An 18,577-nucleotide genomic window follows, 5' to 3' on the forward strand; every position below is an offset into this window, starting at 1 on the left:
CTGAATCACATCCCTCAGACCCTGCTTACCTCTTCGTGACCCGCGATTCCTCTAGCCCCTGCCCTCAGGCGGGGGAGGAGCGCGAGCCGTGACACTAGCCTTCTGCGCCCGTCTTCGATCCTCAGATCAAGATGGGCCATCACCCCTTTGTTGTTCGGGCTCTGCTGCTGCGTATGATTTACCATTTAAGCGGGATGTATCCTGGAAGGGCTTAGATGGCAAAGAGGGAGATTTTAGAGAGAATGTTCCCCCACTGAGAGATAGCTAGCCAGCATCTCTTCTACAGGGGGCATCCTCTCATAGCCGTTCTCGTGCATGCCATCGATATCAGCATAACTCGTATGTTGAAACCGATGGATGCAAGAGAAAAACGGCCTCTTCCATTCCTTTTCGACTTCTGCATGTAAGTCAGGCAAGAATGAGAGGCTCACCTGGGCTGGCGGGCTATGGTCACATAAATAATGCTCATCGAGGCTACCTCGCGCCGTTACCTTTCTGGCACGCTTCCATGGCAAGTTTATTTTTATTTTATTTATTTTTATTTATTTTTTTGCCGCGGCGCGATCCATAACCTTTAACAGCTCCCCATACGCAGAGCAGAAGAAATGAGCGGCTCAGCCTCAGCTTCTTCGCCATGAGAGCAGAGCTTTTTCACAGAAAAACGCTCGCAGTGCGCAGATTGCCCTCTCAAGGACATTGCGTGCGTGCTCTTCGCCCAAACAAGAGACGCACAGACTGTGTGTGTCATCAGGTGTCAAATAACGCTGACATGGATGCACACACTGTTTAAACACCTTGCTAGTGGATGCCATGATAACAATAATAGATCGCTCTTACCGTTCTGGTCGTTTCTCAGATGCACTCTTCAAACAAAACAGTCAATAAAGACGAAGAAGATAAGTGACGGGTCCTACGGGCACGTATTTATAGTCGCGCCGGTAGCGACGTCAGAGGCTGTAGCCGGCCAACACGTTGGCGTTTTTCAAAGTATGCTTCAGACACGGGTCACGACGAGGTGTTCCCCCATAGAGCTTGGGAAACTACGTCACTGCGCATTGCATCCTGGGTAGTCGGGACACGCTTATCAGTAGAAGTGAAAGTGAAAGTGACATGACATACAGATCAAGTGTAAGATTACATATACAGAAAAACTCAACAAGGAAGCAAAGATGCAGGTTTTAGAAAAAAATCAAGACAATCAATGAACTCAATCTGCACGGACACAAAGAGTGGTCGGATGATCTTAAAGAGCTGCCGCGTAACCTTCCCCAATGTGTTTTCTTACCTTGTTTGTAGTGTCAGAGCGTACACCTCTGATCAGTTTAAAATGATAAATCTCTCGAGTCTAACCTGCAATTTACAAATGGATGGGTGCAGAACCTACAAATTTTCCGCGTCAACGAATGAGTTACACTGCCCCTTTACTTTTTAATATGCGTTATTGTACAACTGTACAAATTAGCCTCAGTGTGTTATGATGCACAAATAAAGAGATACAGAATTTATCAATTTTGCCGTTTATTACTGTAACATGTGGTATGCAATATGCATAACACTGATAATGCAGGAGATGTGGTTCATGCATAGGTAACATTTAATGTAAGTCTGTCAAATCGATTAATATATATATATATAAATGCACATACATACGTGTGTATATATCAGACCAAAGGGACAATCCTTCTTTTCCTACTTACTGCTGCTAACCAAGCCATGTGACGCTGCTTTGTTAACTCGGAGACCTGAGATCAAGGTGCGGTTTTCCAGCGGGAAAGCTAAAAAATCGCACTCCATTCAAATTATTTTTCCATGCCGGTCATGAGTACGAGTATGGCAGTTAATTACACAACAAGGTTTTAACATTGTAACTTATTTTTTAGCTGTAGAGAGTAAACAAAACAGTCTATTATCAATGCAATACAATACATACAGCAGCGTCCGTGTCCCAAAGTCCCAGAATGCATTGCATTGCTGACGTCATGTTCCTAGACTCTATAGTGTCCCTTCAGAGGACGCAGTTCGAAGTTCCCTTGACAGGGAAATAATATTTCTCTCAAAAGACATTTTAAGTAGACATATGATAATCCATGTTCTTCTACAGTGTACAGAAGTCTGTTGTTTTTTATTAAATGTATTACATTGCAAATCTCATTAATGTAGGCTTCCAATCAGAATGGAATCAAACCAAAACTGTGGTTAAAAAACTGAGGTAGCTATTTATCTCCATTTTTCTTGTCTAAAAATGGGTACGGCCATTTTTAAATTCTCTGGGTCTGGCTTCCGTTCTCATCTGTGTCCACTCCATTCAGCTATATTTTAGCTGAACAAAACAGTTTGTTTTGGCGCTTGATGTTGAAAGTTGGTGTGTCTTATCAAATTATTTTAATGTATTATCTTAATCATGAACACATTGGTTTGTAGTGCAAACCATTTTTACAGCTTACTGCATGTTGTTATTTTCCTCGTTGTTTACGTACAGCTGTAACTGAATCGGAAGGCTTACTTCCACGCTGAAGGGCTGTTAATGTCCATAATGTGTTTAGTAAAGTGTTTGGGGTCACTGGCTAATTCTAGACAAACTATTCAGGCATTACCTCACAAGATGTAACCGATTTGCAGGTTTCATGTCCATACTGAAAGATTTTTAAAACTATAGCCTACCTATAAGCTAGAAGATGCAAAAGGTTTTTTTAACGGAAATGGTGGTGCGCTGAACACAATGATCTGATGATATTTTTATTGTTAGTATTAGGCTTATGATTATTGCAGATCACTGTTGGGGTGCTATGTTATTGTAATATTTACCATTATATAATCAGAGGAGTATAGAAAAGTTTATGAAAGTGTCATTCCACAATACAATTTCAAAATATATAAATACATATAGTATTTTTATGTTACATTAATCAGTGTCAATCACACCTTCCTAAAGAAAAGATATGGACCAGAAGACATTGCAATTACTAAATTATATTTATTTAGACTTAAAGAAGTTCCAGATCTATAACTGTGCTCTTATTATTTTAGTTATTTTCCCTTAATGTAAATAAACGTGCAAACATTATACTTGCTCTTGTGAATTTATTTTAATGTTAAAGGGATAGTTCACCCAAAAATCTAAATTATGTGATTACTAACTCACCCTCATGTCGTTCCAAACCCGTAAGACCTCCATTTATCTTGGGAACACAGTTTAAGAAATTTTAGATTTAGTCCAAGAGCTCTCAGTCCCTCCATTGAAACTGTGTGTACAGTATACTATCCATGTCCAGAAAGGTAAAAAAAAACATAATCAGAGTAGTCCATGTGACATCAGATGGTTGGAATTTTTTTAAGCATCGAAAATACATTTTGGTCCAAAAATAACAAAAACTATTACTTTATTCAGCATTGTCTTCTCTTCTGTGTCTGTTGTGAGAGAGTTCAAAACAAAGCAGTTTTATAATTCAGAGATTTAAGTAAACCACAGTGCCTTATGGTGAGGTAAGTTAAAATGCTTGCACAATTTACCCCAGAGCATTGGGGTGAATGCTGTGGGATAAATTTTACTGTGAAGTTCCAAAATACATCATTACTTCAGAATAAAAGTGTACAATTGCCAAGATGCAGAGAGTGGGTCAACTTACCCACTGGCTCAACTTACCCCACTTTCCCCTACTTCCTTTGAAGATGAGACAGAAGCAGGTTCAGAGAGTGAGGGAGAGCCCTCTCTTATGAAAACATCTAAAATAAAGTCAATTATTACAGTGTGCTGTCTTCTCTTTTTAATTATATATTTGTAAGAACTGGATAATTTGTATTTACAATCACCCAACCTCATTGTGCCCCTTTTTTGGTCTGGGCCACACTGCCCCTCAAAATGTATGTGCAATGCTCTGCAAAATATATTTAAGTCTTCATCGCCAATACCGTTTTTATCTCAAACTGTTCAACCATCCTACACTGCATGAAGCTGTGTGCCCAGCAGAGGGCGTACAGGACAAATCAAAACAATGAGCACATGGTAAACGTCAGTCTGCCCCCATGCTGCACTGTGAGGAAAGTTACAGCATGTAGCCTATATTCTGCATTAATTTAAAATTGTATGATAACATTATTTAAAACCCACATTAAATAACAAAATTAAGATGCATGCAGTCATCAGCAGCAGTGTTAAACCACACTGGATGCTACAGGAACAAATCGAACGTATAAGAAATTTGGAATCTTTTTTTTTTTTTCGTCGTTCATCTAACATTTAATAAAAGCACTACTCTTGAGCAGTGCAACTGAAAGTGGGAACTAGCAGATGCAGATGCAGATGCAAACACCGCCTCTCCACCCCGCCTCCCTCATCCTATTACTATGAGCAGCTGCTGGCCTATCGAGTGCGATACACTTTCACCTTTCAAGGATGTTTTGATCGTCAAGGATCGGATGCATTGACTTCCGACGGGATACCTGTAGAGAAGAAGCCCTTACGGATAACAGAGATGCATGAATTCACCATTGCTTGCAGGAGGAGCCGTTAAAGGTAACGGTCTTATGCGCTCACGACAATAAAAGCTTTACCTAGTTCAGTAAAAGGCTCTACATGCTAACAGCGTGACTTCTGCGAGAACAGTTATAAAATACTTATATAAATCACTGTTTTTCCTCTTATTTTAAAAAATGTGAAATAGATGAGTGAAACTCCACCAGAGCTGCATCCTGCGCATTGTAACAATCTTGTTTAACGTTTTGTTGTCTTATTTCGCATCTAGCCTACCATACAGCAACCCTACAATATTCAGTATGTCCACCTAATGAATACAATAAACTGATTATTGTCAAAGGCTTATTAATTAACTTAAACCAAGTTATTCTATGCATTTAGAAGAGCTTTTGAAAGCAGAAATTTTTGTTAGTGTCGAAGATCATTTCTTCACAGTCACCTGACTGAAATATTATTGATAATCAAATGTTCATTAATAAGTTGATAAAATGCAGTTACATGCCCATCCTTGTAAAATCTTGAAACAGCATGGAGAGATATAACCATTTATTTACTTCTTGACGTGGTACTTTTAAAATATTTTCAATAAGAACATAATAAGAACATTTAATCCAGCATTAAAAATGTTATAACTTACAAGTAACAAAATAGCTGAGTAAGAAATCCCATAAAAATGTACATTTTGTGTTGTTTTATGGATCATCTCCACAGGCCCCTTGGAATACCTTCAGAGACCCCTAGTTAAAAATCATGAATTAAAACTCTTAATTGCTTTCCATTTGTAATGTTAAAAAGAATATCAGCCATTGACAATGTTTTTGATTAGAGATGTGGGTTCAGAATTTGGGTTAGGTATTTTTGTGTCACTTGTAGCCTAATCTTAATTGAACAAGGGATTTAAGCTAGTTCTTGAAATTCCTTTGAGAGTAAAATTCTGACTGACAGCAAAGAAATGTGCTTTGTTGTGCTTAAAGAGCCAACGATGTAATAATTACCTAGAGAAACAAAGCATATGAACACAAAATGCACGGCCAATTTACATTTATATAAACTGTAATAATTATTATTATATATGCATCTTAAAGGCCACGTGTGTGTGTGTGTGTGTGTGTGTGTTTAAAGAGAGAGAGAGAGAGAGCAGACTCATAATTTTCTGCAGTCAATATCATTATTGTGGTTCTGGTTTGATGGTAATTTCCTGTTTGACCTTTTGAAATCACAAGTGAAAATGATGGATAAAGAAATGAGGTAAAACACAGGGGATGCCAATGAGGGCAGAAGAATTATTGGAAAATAACTAGAACAGCATGTACAGGAAAAATACATGGACAAAGGAAGTAAAATATGCAGCACATATGCTTGTCATAAATAATAGATCATAACACTCAAAAGCTGGCTTGTTTAGACTTACATGACCGCAAATAAATAACTAAGAGTGCCTTTTTCTCTTGATTAAAATGCAAAAGCCACTTTCTGGTTTGCATTTTGTGACAGACTGCTGCATGATGCTTGTTAGAGATGCTGAGTCAAATGACTTGCTTTACACCACTGCAGTCTGTTGTCAGCGTGAAGATGTGTACTTGTCTGACTGTGTTTATATTCAACATGGCTTCCAGATCTGGCTTATTTAATGTCAAAAGCAGACTGCTTACTGGGTCTGTCCTTAAGTAGCTTTGTGAATATCAGAGTGTGTCCTTGCTCATATGTGTGTGTGTGTGTGTTGTGGGTCATTGGTTTTGACCTGCTGGTGTGGAAGCCTCCAGTTGGATACATGCTAATAGACTCTAATCATGGCTGACACATGTGTATCAGCTTGACTGTCTGTGTGTGTGTGTGTGTGTGTGTGTGAATAGACAGAAATATTACATCTCACCCGAGTTAACCTTTAGTGTTCAACTTATAGTCTGTGTTTTCTTTACATCTTTGGATTTGTTCTTTTTGTGAGAATATTTTTACCTGCAGAAACAGTTTTAGGTTGTTGGTTTTTTTCTTCTGTTCTCGAGCAATAGATGACCTCCTCCTACCCATCTCTTCCCACGCTCTCGAACAGTCTGCTTTGATTGTCTGCATATTTAGGCACCACAACATATAATACATGATGTAAATATATACACATTCCTTTTAAGAACCTTCTATAGAAAACAGTACAGTATATACATTAAAAAACAAAAGTTATAAAAATATTAAGGAAATACCCATACACTGGTCAAATGTAGAGCTCTTAAAAGGGTTAAATCTTTGTCATAATTGATCATCACCCCTTTAAATGAGTGCTGATGATCCTAAATATTCAATTTTAGCAGATAAAATAAATAATAAAAACACAGATATCAACTGATAAATTATATGACGTCAGTATGTATTGAACATTTATGACCAGGCCCCATATGGAAAACTTTATGGTAGATTCTAAACTATTTAATAAATATTGCTTATGTCCATTGACCAACTATGTCAATGTAGGTTTGATCACTAATTTAATGATTTTCTTTAAAAAAAAGTCTGTGATATAAACATGCAGATTATATAGCTTTATATTGAGGATATAGTCATATCTTTTGCTTCTCTACTATCTTGCCTGATTTATAGAATCTGTATTTCCTTATATTTTAGTTTTTTTAATAATACTGCATAGTAAGCAGAGCCACACTGAAATAGAAAAGGAAGTCAGGCAGGAGACAGTAAGCAGACAGTATTACAGCGTCTTCAGAGAGAAATGTATTGGTAACCAGACCTGCAGACATCAATGTGCTTCTGGAACAGACCACTTTCTATTACTTAGCATTGGCTTTTAGTCTTAATAACAGTGCTATGTCCAGCTCATTGTATAACTAATGTGAATGTATAACTATCTCAAACAGGCTTATCAGTCTTAGCAATTATATTAATATTAACATGATTAAAGAAAAATAGTTGGAAAAAAATTTTTCCTAGGTTTCAGTCAGGCATTAAGGTTACGGCTGCAGGTTCATACGTATAAGCAGTGGCTTAGTTTTAGCTGACTGATCTGCATACTGTCGTTGTCAAGGATTAAATATCGTTGAATTTCCTGAGTGAGCGTAAACTGTTGGTATGTCCCCTGTTTTACCCTTGAGATTCTGTTGACAATGTGGTTCTCTCTCTCTCTCTCTCTCTCTCTCTCTTTCTCTCTCTCTCTCTCTCTACGTGTGTGCCTGCATATCGGTGTAGATTTTCCCATGGGACGGAGCGGCAAAATTTCAGAGGTGTGGAAATGTTCAGAAAGAGGCCTCCCCCAGGTAAACAATTAGCTACTCTCCCTGAACACACACACACACACACTTTTATATTTAATTGCCATATTGTGCTCTGAATTTAGAATACACGCTTTAAAAAGTGCCCTTAACACTTAGCTCAACCTTCACTCTATGGCAATTTGTAACTGTTTTATACTTTGGTGAATAATTTACATTTTTTTGTACGATCTACTTACACCCCATAGACCTGTATATATATATATATATATATATATATATATATTTTTTTTTTTTTTTTTTTTTTGCAGAAAGACATATTGTCAAGTGATCATTAAACAACAGCACAATCCATTGAACACACTGTACTTATATGCCTCACTACCACATTTTTGTGCTACTTGACTAAAGTCCTAATGATGATTAGATTTAGGACCGTCATGTTGACTTTTTTCAAAAAATTGAATATATTTTCCATACAGATCACATTGCACAATTTCATACAAAATAACCGTCTGGTAATATGTTTATGACATCAGGATGCTTAGCTTTAGCAATGATGCTTATGAGAATTAGCATAAAAGATATGCAGTATTCCATTCATACACAAGTAGACCTTAGTCAGGACAGCGCCATATTAAATTTTTGACAAGAATGAAAAAAGGTAGTGAGGGAGAGAAGTACAGTGTGTTCAACTGAATATATTGTTGTTTAACAACAGATTGGTCAGCTGACAAACCATTTTTATGAGAAAAGGAAAAACAGTTTTGAAAACTGTGATTTGGCAAATTTACATGATCTAGGACCTTTATATAGTTCATGCCATGGTAAAGACTGTCAGTCTACCCCCTCAAAGCCTCATTTTTCACACTTTAAATTCAATATGGTGTCTAACCCAGCTATAAAAGGCAACACTTATTGACTTCCCTGAACTCATCTGTCTGATTTAATTTACTGTATTATGCAGTGCAGTCAGAAAAGAACAAATTATTTTTGTTAGTATTTAAGAGGCAATTTCAAATATTAGCATGCACACTTATATTTATAAAATAGTTCTGTGTGTGACTAGGTAGCCACAGGTGTGATTTTGTTCCAAAGCTTGTGTGTTTTCATTTTGGTGCAGTGCAACATCAAAAGTTAAAGACATACACGTGAGTATATGCTGGAGCATTGCATTTAACAGTCCGGAGGTTTCCTTCCCTGGCACGAGACTCCCTCTCTCTCCACACACAACAGACGTAGCACGTGCACAGACACCTGACTAGTCCAGATGTCTTCCGCAGTGCCTCCTTTTCTGACCCCTCTGCTATCCCTTAAGTATGAAACTGTCTGTTTATCAGACGCCACTTTCACTCTGAATCTTATTACTATAGGCTTATTTCATTGCCAGGCGAGTCAGTATGGTCTCTGGCTCCTTGTGTCTTCTAACCCATACATATTTTTACAGCTCTGCAGTATATGTTGCCCTGGCAACCTCCTCGGTCATTTCCTATTGGCCACATCCTCGACCAATACAAATGCTTTCTGATTGTGTCATATAAAAACATCGTCGTAGTCCCAGTGGCGCTGCTTGACAGAGTTAGCTGATATAAAACGTACGAGTCGGAAATCGATATTTCAGAGGTTTTTAGTTCAATGTCTATTAATATTTGCTCATTTAGGAGTTTAAAGCCACATTATGTATTATACTTGAATATTACATGCATATCTGAAACGCAGAAAGTTACTCACAAACAATCCTATAGTGCAGAAAATTCACGCTGTTTAAAACCTTTTAGGAACTAGTTTTGTGTAAGTGTTATCGAACCGCGACGAATGACCTCGACGACTCTGTGGCAAATCAAAATTGAAAGGGAATGAAGTGTAATTGACCGCCGCGTCTGTAATCTGATGTCTTCCACTCTGCGCTCCGTCATCCTGCGCCGGCGTGCCGCTGCCGCGCGCGCGTGTCTTCCCTGTCGCTCCGCCGGTGTGATGTCCTACTGCTGTGTGCGCAGTTCCGTGTAAACGACGCTGCGACAACATGACTATCCCGAAAGACATCCCAGAGAAGTGGTTTCCAATCATTCTCCCTCTAAAAAGGAAGAAAGAGGGATTAAGCAACTCAACAAAAATAAGAAAAGGAACAGGTACATTTACGCTGCGTTTTATGTCATTTGTTTACCACAGATGATGTGATCTGAAATAAGCCTAGTTGGTGATGTCTATTATTCTAATCTACGTGACATGATATTCATGTTAGAATAGAGGTCATTCAGACAATAATGTCACATTTATTAGGTTATTTATTGTGTATTTATGTTTCTTCCTCTTTCAACACATCCCTGTCATGCAAATAAACAACTTTGTCTTCTTTCATAAATGTGCTTATTCATTCATTATTCCGCTCTCATGGTTGTTTTACAAAATCACACCATTGTCCAGTGACCGCTGTGTCTGTGTATGTCCTGTATATAATAATATGACCTTGTGATCATAACCATCATGCTTTCCCCAGTCAACATTCACAAATCACTCAAATTAGCCAATTAATTGCATCTCGGTTTAATTTTTAAATGTGAAAGAATCTGTATAGTCAGTCTTTAGAACGTCTTGTTGTTGATGTTATTGAGATGATTGCATAACCTAATTTCTGCATTGAAAGTTACCGTCATTTAAGATCTGTCACACAAAATATATTTCACAATATTTAACCACATGAGTTAGAATCTCTTTCTCATGTGCATTTCCCCCATGAATCACTGCTTATCAACATGAGGTCTGATATTGCACCGTTCAAAAATTTTGTCAAGACGTTTGTAGTTTTCATTAAATGTTTTTGTTGCTGAAATTAAGTAACTTGATGCTGTTCTGGTTTGTAAATGTGTTGAGATGGACCTCTCAGGTTCTGTAAAGCCAGGCCACAACTGAACAAGAATTGTTGGTTGGGGATCAACTTTATGGGCCTTTTGTCTGTAATTATTTTTATTTTTATTTTTTTGAGGTCTTGAGGATTTTTACACTCAGCGGCTTCAATATATGTGTATGCTTTTCAGTTTATGATGTGGAGTCATTTGTGCCACATTTCTGTGATTCATACCTGTACAGGCTGGAAATCACAGTGATTATTGTTTTCACCTCTTCGACTTTCATATTTATGTCTCACTTTCCTCAAGACGACATAAGTTAAGATGTCTGTCATATATGACAGTGCCTGTCACAACTTAGATGCTCTCATTATTAATCACTATAGAGGTAGAGCCATCTAAAAATGATCAGAATGATTCAGACAACAGAGGTGGCTGCCATGTGTAAAGGTATCAAAGTTTCATTTAAAATCAAGAAGATTCCCACAAAATCACCTTTGGAGTCTTATTTGTACTTATGTTGTCAAACATTTCAAATGTGATTAGAGTGACATTGTGTTAATTATTAAGTACAGCAACTGACCTTAAGTTGACCCTTAAGGCTAAGAAATATCCAGTGGACAAGCCGCAGAAAGGAATTCATTCTTGTAGTTTCCTACCGTACTGTAGGTAGAAATAGTTAGTGTCTTAGTAACACTATTCTTGGCCTTTTCAGGGCTTGTTAAAGTGAATGTCTCATCTGACGCAGTCTATTGTGACTATAAGTGGTGATCATCTCCTGCATACTTGACTATCATATCTCTGTGCATTTAACTTTGCATTTATCACTGTCATTCAAGTTTGAGTTTTGATTTTAAAGGTATATGGAATATAAGTGTGGAAAAAAAGTTATCATCTCTATAGATCTTATGCTATAAAAATGGATCTAGCTGTATTTTTAAAGCAGAGTAAGGTATATGTGACTTTAGCTGAAAAATAAGCAGGGATATCTGGGATGTAAATCCCGTGGCAAAACATAGAAACAAATAGAGACATCATTAGCACAGCTGCTGATCCAACAAACTAAAATTAGTTTAACCCAAGATAATAAAAAAATCAGCAGACTTCTTCGGCTTTTGTTTAAAAATGAATTAGCAAAACATTTTCAGTTAACTAGAAGTACTTAAACTTTAATTCACAGTTTTATGGTATACTCAGTGTTTTTGATTATTTATTTAGTACAGTTTTACTAATGCTTTCTTTGTGGTTACATACACACACATACATCTAAAATAGCCTTTATGGAACATATTTTTGCCGCACTGAATGTGTTGCAGTCAGTGGGTGTTAAGCCTGTCCTCATGTGAACCTCTGTAAATTACTTTACTCGGAGAGTCTGCTCTCTACTATTTTATAGTCAGCTCTAATGTGGCGAAACCCCCTGAGTATTTGACGAACATACATACTATATAAACTGTCATATTGGTGATGGATGGATTTGGTCAGTCCAGTAAAGAAAATAATGAATAATGTAGGTTGGTGAGAGATGGTGGGTGTATTCTGGTATGGGTAGATGAGTCAGTCAGCTGGGCATATGAAGGCACCTGCCAGAGAGTAGAAGGGATGGGGAAATGGGAGCAGACTGCAAGATGAGAGAGAGAAAAAGCAGCAAATGATGCATAGAGACTGAGATGAAGTAAATGGTCATGTGGAGGTCATGTGCTTTTTTTATCAAATGAACAAATACTTCAAGATGCTTAGCATATGTTTTGGCATTACTCTCTCACCATTTTCAGAACAGGAAAACCATCTTTAAGGAGAATGGGTGAGAAGTAATAATTTAAAGCAGTAAATTAAGAGAATACAAACAACTCTTTAGGCAAATGCAACCATTTAAATGAATACATTAGTGAGTATTTGGTAGGGATGCAATGATACAATTTTTTCAGAGTATCGGCCACTTCCAATCCGATCCGATATCAGCACAGATTTTTTTTAAGTCAATGTAGAATTTCTATATTTCCGTGGTTGGACCTGATCATCACTCTTTTGTGTATTAAACAAAGTCTGCTAAATGTAGACAACTTGATTGTAATGAAAAATTACAAATGAAAAAAATATACAACCATAATCTGTGACAAACATACTATTATACACTAAATTAGTGGATAATTCAGCAGCAAAAATGTATCTAGAAAAATTGTGTGTGCACAATAGTTTTATAAAAACATTAAACTAAACATTTAGTAAAACAACATTATTGTCATGATTCCGCTGCTACTTAGGAGAAACGAGGAAACACAGGAGTAAACTCAAACACAGTCTTTAATCTTCCAATTCGGGGAAACACAGAGCAATCACACACACACACGTAGCACATGGACGAATACAATACAGAACCAGATTTGAGGGGCAGAACACTTTAAATACACAAGAGCAAATGAAGGTAATTAATGACACAGCTGGAACCAATAGAACTAATCAGGTAACAGGAAGGAACAAATAAGGGCATAAAAATAACATAGAGCACGTGGGGGGAGGAAAACAAACGAAACCGAGTCTGATATAGTCTCAGCCTTAGAAGTCATGCCCACGGAGCATTGGGTGAATGTCGGATGGATATGATTTTTTTAAGCTGTACATGTGGAAAGTGCAGTTTGATGACAACATCGCATGATGTGCTTACACGCCGATAGCTAAGTTAACAACACAGAGATATTTGAAGCAGTTTTACTCGTGCAGTTTGATGACAACATCGCATGTTGCTTACTCGATGTGCTTACACGCCGATAGCTAAGTTAACAACACAGAGATATTTGAAGCAGTTTTACTCACCGCCTGCGGTTCCAACACACGATCGTGACCCTTTTTCGTTGGGACTGCATTATCCTTAAGAAATAAACGATGTGCAAATCCGGTGTCAAACTGGGCCTTGTTTGTAAAACAAGCATCTTCGAAATGCAGGGAACAAACAAAAACACTTGCACAACTCCGTTGATGCTCTGTATAAAATAAACTCCATCCACTGGTCCCTTAATGCTGTTTCTCTTTTGGTAATCTGTGCAGGGTTGTCTTGCCCTGGCAACCAAAAACACACTTCTTTTGTGACATTCCGCGACGCTCTCGCTCTGGTCAGTGGATGTCTCGTCTCTGCTCTGCTATACGGGAGCGCGCTCTTCCGGCAGACGTGCCCGTTGCACCCATATAAGGAAATTCCGCTCCATCTAACGTCACACAGAGCCATACTCGAAAAAAACTTTCCAAAACTTGTGACAAACCGGAAGGAGTATTTTTGGAACAGAAATACTCCTTCAAACGTACAACTTAATTTTTGAAACTTTGTCCATGTTTAGCATGGGAATCCAACTCTTTAACAGTGTAAAAAACTCAGTATGCATGAAATAGCATTTCACCCCCCCCCCCTTTAATGAAACAAACTGTGATTGGTTGTTTGACATGTCGATCAAATGTCCTCATGGACGGGTCTTGGCCAATGAAAGCAGCCATTGACACTAAGTCTGACATAACTCCCCCCTACCGGAAGGTGCGTCCTCCTGTCACACAACACCCAACGTAGAGGGTTAGGTGAGAGAGGAGCAGGCAGCTCAGGTAGCCATGGAAGAGCAGGCAGCTCAGCAGACTATGGTGGATCCGACAGTTCAAGAGGCCATGGCAGACCAGACAGTTCGGGAGGCCATGTTGGAGTAGGGAACTTAGGAGGCCATGGCAGACCAGACAGTTCAGGAGGCCATGTTGGAGTAGGGTACTCAGGAGGCCATGGCAGACCAGACAGTTCAGGAGGCCATGTTGGAGTAGGGTACTCAGGAGGCCATGGCAGACCAGACAGTTCAGGAGGCCATGCTGGAGTAGGGTACTCAGGAGGCCATGGCAGACCAGACATTTCAGGAGGCCATGTTGGAGTAGGGTACTCAGGAGGCCATGGCAGACCAGACAGTTCAGGAGGCCATGTTAGAGTAGGGTACTCAGGAGACCATGGCAGACCAGACAGTTCAGGAGGCCATGCTGGAGTAGGGTACTCAGGAGGCCATGGCAGACCAGACAGTTCAGGAGGCCATGCTGGAGTAGGGTACTCAGGAGGCCATGGCAGACCAGACAGTTCAGGAGGCCATGCTGGAGTAGGGTACTCAGGAGGCCATGGCAGACCAGACAGTTCAGAAGGCCATGTTGGAGTAGGGTACTCAGGAGACCATGGCAGACCAGACAGTTCAGGAGGCCATGCTGGAGTAGGGTACTCAGGAGGCCATGGCAGACCAGACAGTTCAGGAGGCCATGCTGGAGTAGGGTACTCAGGAGGCCATGGCAGACCAGACAGTTCAGAAGGCAATGATGGAGCAGACAATTCAGAAGGCCATGGCAGAGCAGCCTCAGAGGAAGCGGCCTACGCCCTGGCCTCTATGGCTGGAACCTTATAACTGTCTCTCAACTCTGGTTAGAGGATAGAGCTTATACTGGAGCAAACTCAGGGGCTGAAGTCAACACTGGAGCAAGATCTGAATTTTTGGGGTACTCCATATTTTTTAAATCAGATCGAAGCACTGAGGCTGGAACTGACACTGGAGGGAGCTCTGGGGCAGCCGGCGGGCTTGTGGGAGCAAGAGAGGGATGGCGCTTACTACTTGGGTCCGGTATTCTGTCATGATTCTGCTGCTGCAAAGGAGGAACAAGAAGATACAGGAGTAAACTCAAACACAAAGTCTTTAATCTTCCAATTCAGGGAAATACATAAGAAATGTAGCACAGTCCCGAACAAGCCGTTCAATATATTTGTCCAACCCTGGCCACTATACAAGATCCCTACAGCGCTGCATTAGTTTGACTATGCCGAGATGGCCCTCAAGTGCCATGGTCAAAACTCATCCTCTGGAGTTTAGCAGGGATAATGGCACAGTGTCCATGGGCCAAGCATTGACAATTCGTGTTTCACTTGGGTATACGGCTGGATATCACAACTTGAGCTGGCCTGACATTAAGGACATGCTTACGGACTGCAGATAGCGTGGAATCAGCAGCAGACTCCTCTGTGAATTCATCCAAGGACACAAAAACTGTCTGGGGTGTATATACTAATTGAATAAGGTCCCTGTTCTCAGCTACCTGACAGGAGGCAATGAGTGATGACACAGAACGGGACAGCAAATCAGCCACCACATTATCTATGCCTAAGGTGTATTGTATTGTAAAGTCATACTGCTGGAGACGGTCAGTCCAATGGCATATGGCAAAGGTGACATAAGTGCACTTGTCAGTTTGAAGGGTGAATTTTCAGCCATAAAGGTAGGCATGCCAGCCCTCGCAGGCCCATACAAAAGCCAGATCCTCCCTCTCTCCAGTTGAGTACTTTTGTTCAGTCAGGCTAAAGGCATGAGAAGCAGAAGCCACAGGCTGTTGAATGCCATTCTAGAGTTGTTAAAGGAGAGCGCCCAAGCAGTAGCTGAAGCAGCACATGAAACCAGTCAAAACTGAAGTGTGCCAAGACAGGTGAGCTTGTCAAAAGTTCCATAAGTGTGTGCACAGCATCAGAACAAGCTGAAGACCAGGTCCATGGAGCATCCTTTTTGAGCAGCTCCAACACCTGATGTATAGCCTTAATATTGCAGTGCAATGGCAAAAGGCCCTCGGACGAAGTCAACCAAAAAGTCAACCGCTGGTACTGCAAATAAGCATTTCTCCATGTTAAGTGTCAATTTGTGTTGACTGAGTGCAGCAAAATAGCCCTTAAGTACTGTTCATGAATCACTGCTTCGGGGATGGACAATGATGCCATCAAGGTAGATGGTAGTGCCAGGGGCACCAGTCAGTATGGTGGAAATTGTTTTTGGAAACAACAGGGGCTGAACTGAGTCCAAAAGGCTACCTTGTGTAACAAAATATGCCAATATGCGTAACGTATGCAGTAACATTTCTGTTGTCTTGGTGTAGGGAAACCTGGAGATAGCCTTGATGGAGGTTAAGTTTGGAAAAAATTGTTGAGCCATGACAATTCAATTCAAGTTTATTTGTATAGTGCTTTTAAAATACAAATCATAGCAAACCAACTTTACAGAAAATTAAGTTTCTAGAATATTTAGAAGTAGCTTATAAGTGGTGACTGTCAGTTTAAACACAAATTATGTGATGCATTATTCGAAGGCTTGGTGAAAGAGATATGTTTTTAATCTAGATTTAAACAGAGAGAGTGTGTCTGAACCCCGAACATTAACAGGAAGGCAATTCCAGAGTTTTGGAGCCATATGCGAAAAAACTCTACCTTCCTTAGTGGACTTTTCTATCTTAGGAACTACCAAAAGTCTAGCATTTTGTGACTTTAGGGAGCGTTATGGGTTGTAGTGTGGTATAAGGCTAGTTAGGTATGCAGGAGCTAAACTATTTAGGGCCTTATAGGTAAGTAATAATAATTTGTACCTGATACGGAACTTAATAGGTAGCCAGTGCAGAGACTGTAAGATTATATGGTCAGCTCTTTTATTGATGGCAGAGGGTAGCGATCTGGGATTACTGCTTTGTTGACGGATCTTAAATCCACACAAACTCTCAGTCTGCCAGATATTTTCTTAGCGACTGTCAAATTAGACACCCATGGAGAGGCGTCAACAGGTTCAATAGCCATGGTATCACTGTCGAGCCAAAAGCGGGCGTGCTAGTGCGTGCCAGGGCCAGTCACATTTCCACTGTCACTTCCGGTGCTTGATCATGCCTCACCGGTGCTTCCTCGGGGCCAAATGCCTGTTTTTTTTGGCCCGACAAAAACCTTGGGACAAAGCGAGGAGTGGTTATGAACAAAGGAGGAGTTTCTCTGCATCTGAAGAGCATCAGTGCCACAAATCATGTCAGAAAGCTACCAGCTTTAACACCAGCATTAAAAACCTTTTAAAATAAGCTCAAAACTCACTTTCAGTCAGCAGCGAGTGTTTGAAATAACTTAATCCTATGTGGATTATAATCACCATACAAGGCAGAAATATTTCTAAGTGATGCAAAAGACTATGCCCACTAGGCATTAATGTTACTATAGTAAATATGGTAAATACACGATTGTGTATTTATTTAGTAACATATTTTATCTGTCATAAATCTCGTCTCAAGAGTTTTGCTCCACGTAGCTTATTTCATAAAAATATAATAATGGTTTTGTTCGGGAGTTTTCATAAAAATATTGGCTAATGAGTTTTTGGCTAGTTTGCAGCATGCTTACCCTTCCGATTCTCACGAGAGGGGGCTGTAGGTAAAGCCCCCTCTATTGTTGAGTGTTGGTATTGTGCTCCCTCAGCTAGGTAGGCTACTGCTGGCCATTCTAGTATGGAACATGCTGCAGGTTGAGCCCCCTTTCTCCTAAGAGTTGGGTTGTGCTCCCTCAGCTAAGTAAATTATTGCTAGCTGTTCCAGTTTGGAACATGCGGTAGGTCAAAATCTCCCTTCGTTTGAGAACTGGGTGTTTGCTATTAGGGGTGCTCCGATCACGATCGGCCAATCGTTATGCGCATCTCGTCAGTAAAGTCGGTTCTCTAATCAGCGGTTAATTCCATCAGGTGCGTGATTTCACATAGAGCAGCTGTTACTACACAGAGCCGTTGTTAATGCATCTTCTCAGTTAACAACGGCTCTGTGTAGTAACAGCTGCTCTATGTGAAATCACGCACCTGATGGAATTAACCGCTGATTAGAGAACCGGCTTTACTGACGAAATGCGCATTAACGATCGCCGATCGTGATCGGAGCACCCCTATTTGCTATAGTCCCTCCGATAGTGAAATCATAATTGCAGCGCCTTAATTGTCCGCATCTCTGAGTGTGTGAAAAACATGCTGTCCTCCAGCACCAAGACAGTGGAGGATTATGGCAATTTTTCTATTTGTCGGGACTCCATCGATGCCCATTGCTAACAGTTGTTACATTTGTAAAGAGGACTCATAATTAAAGGGTTAGTTCAGGCAAAAATTTAAATTATGTCATTAATGACTCACCCTCATGTCGTTCCAAACCTGTAAGACCTCCGTTCATCTTCGGAACGCAGTCCTGGTATACTGTCCATGTCCAGAAAGGTAATA

At 39.8% G+C, this 18,577-nt stretch overlaps 1 protein-coding gene across 2 annotated transcripts in view; it reads left to right on the top strand.

The window, feature by feature from the left end:
- The first annotated feature begins 4,348 nt into the window (after nucleotides 1–4,348).
- Nucleotides 4,349–18,577, top strand: part of LOC113060218 (phospholipid-transporting ATPase ID-like) — a 40,471-nt gene continuing 26,242 nt past the window's right edge. Inside the window, exons 1-2 of one of the 2 annotated variants that reach the window (XM_026229119.1) lie at nucleotides 4,349–4,513; nucleotides 7,664–7,731. In XM_026229119.1, the coding sequence (XP_026084904.1) occupies nucleotides 7,707–7,731 (25 nt within the window). In that variant the 5' untranslated portion in view covers nucleotides 4,349–4,513; nucleotides 7,664–7,706. Of the gene's footprint in view, nucleotides 4,514–7,663; nucleotides 7,732–9,030; nucleotides 9,816–18,577 lie in introns of those variants that run through there. The other variant, XM_026229118.1, reaches the window with a different exon arrangement.

Source organism: Carassius auratus, chromosome 41 (assembly GCF_003368295.1).
Source record: "Carassius auratus strain Wakin chromosome 41, ASM336829v1, whole genome shotgun sequence".
Lineage (NCBI taxonomy): Eukaryota > Metazoa > Chordata > Actinopteri > Cypriniformes > Cyprinidae > Carassius > Carassius auratus.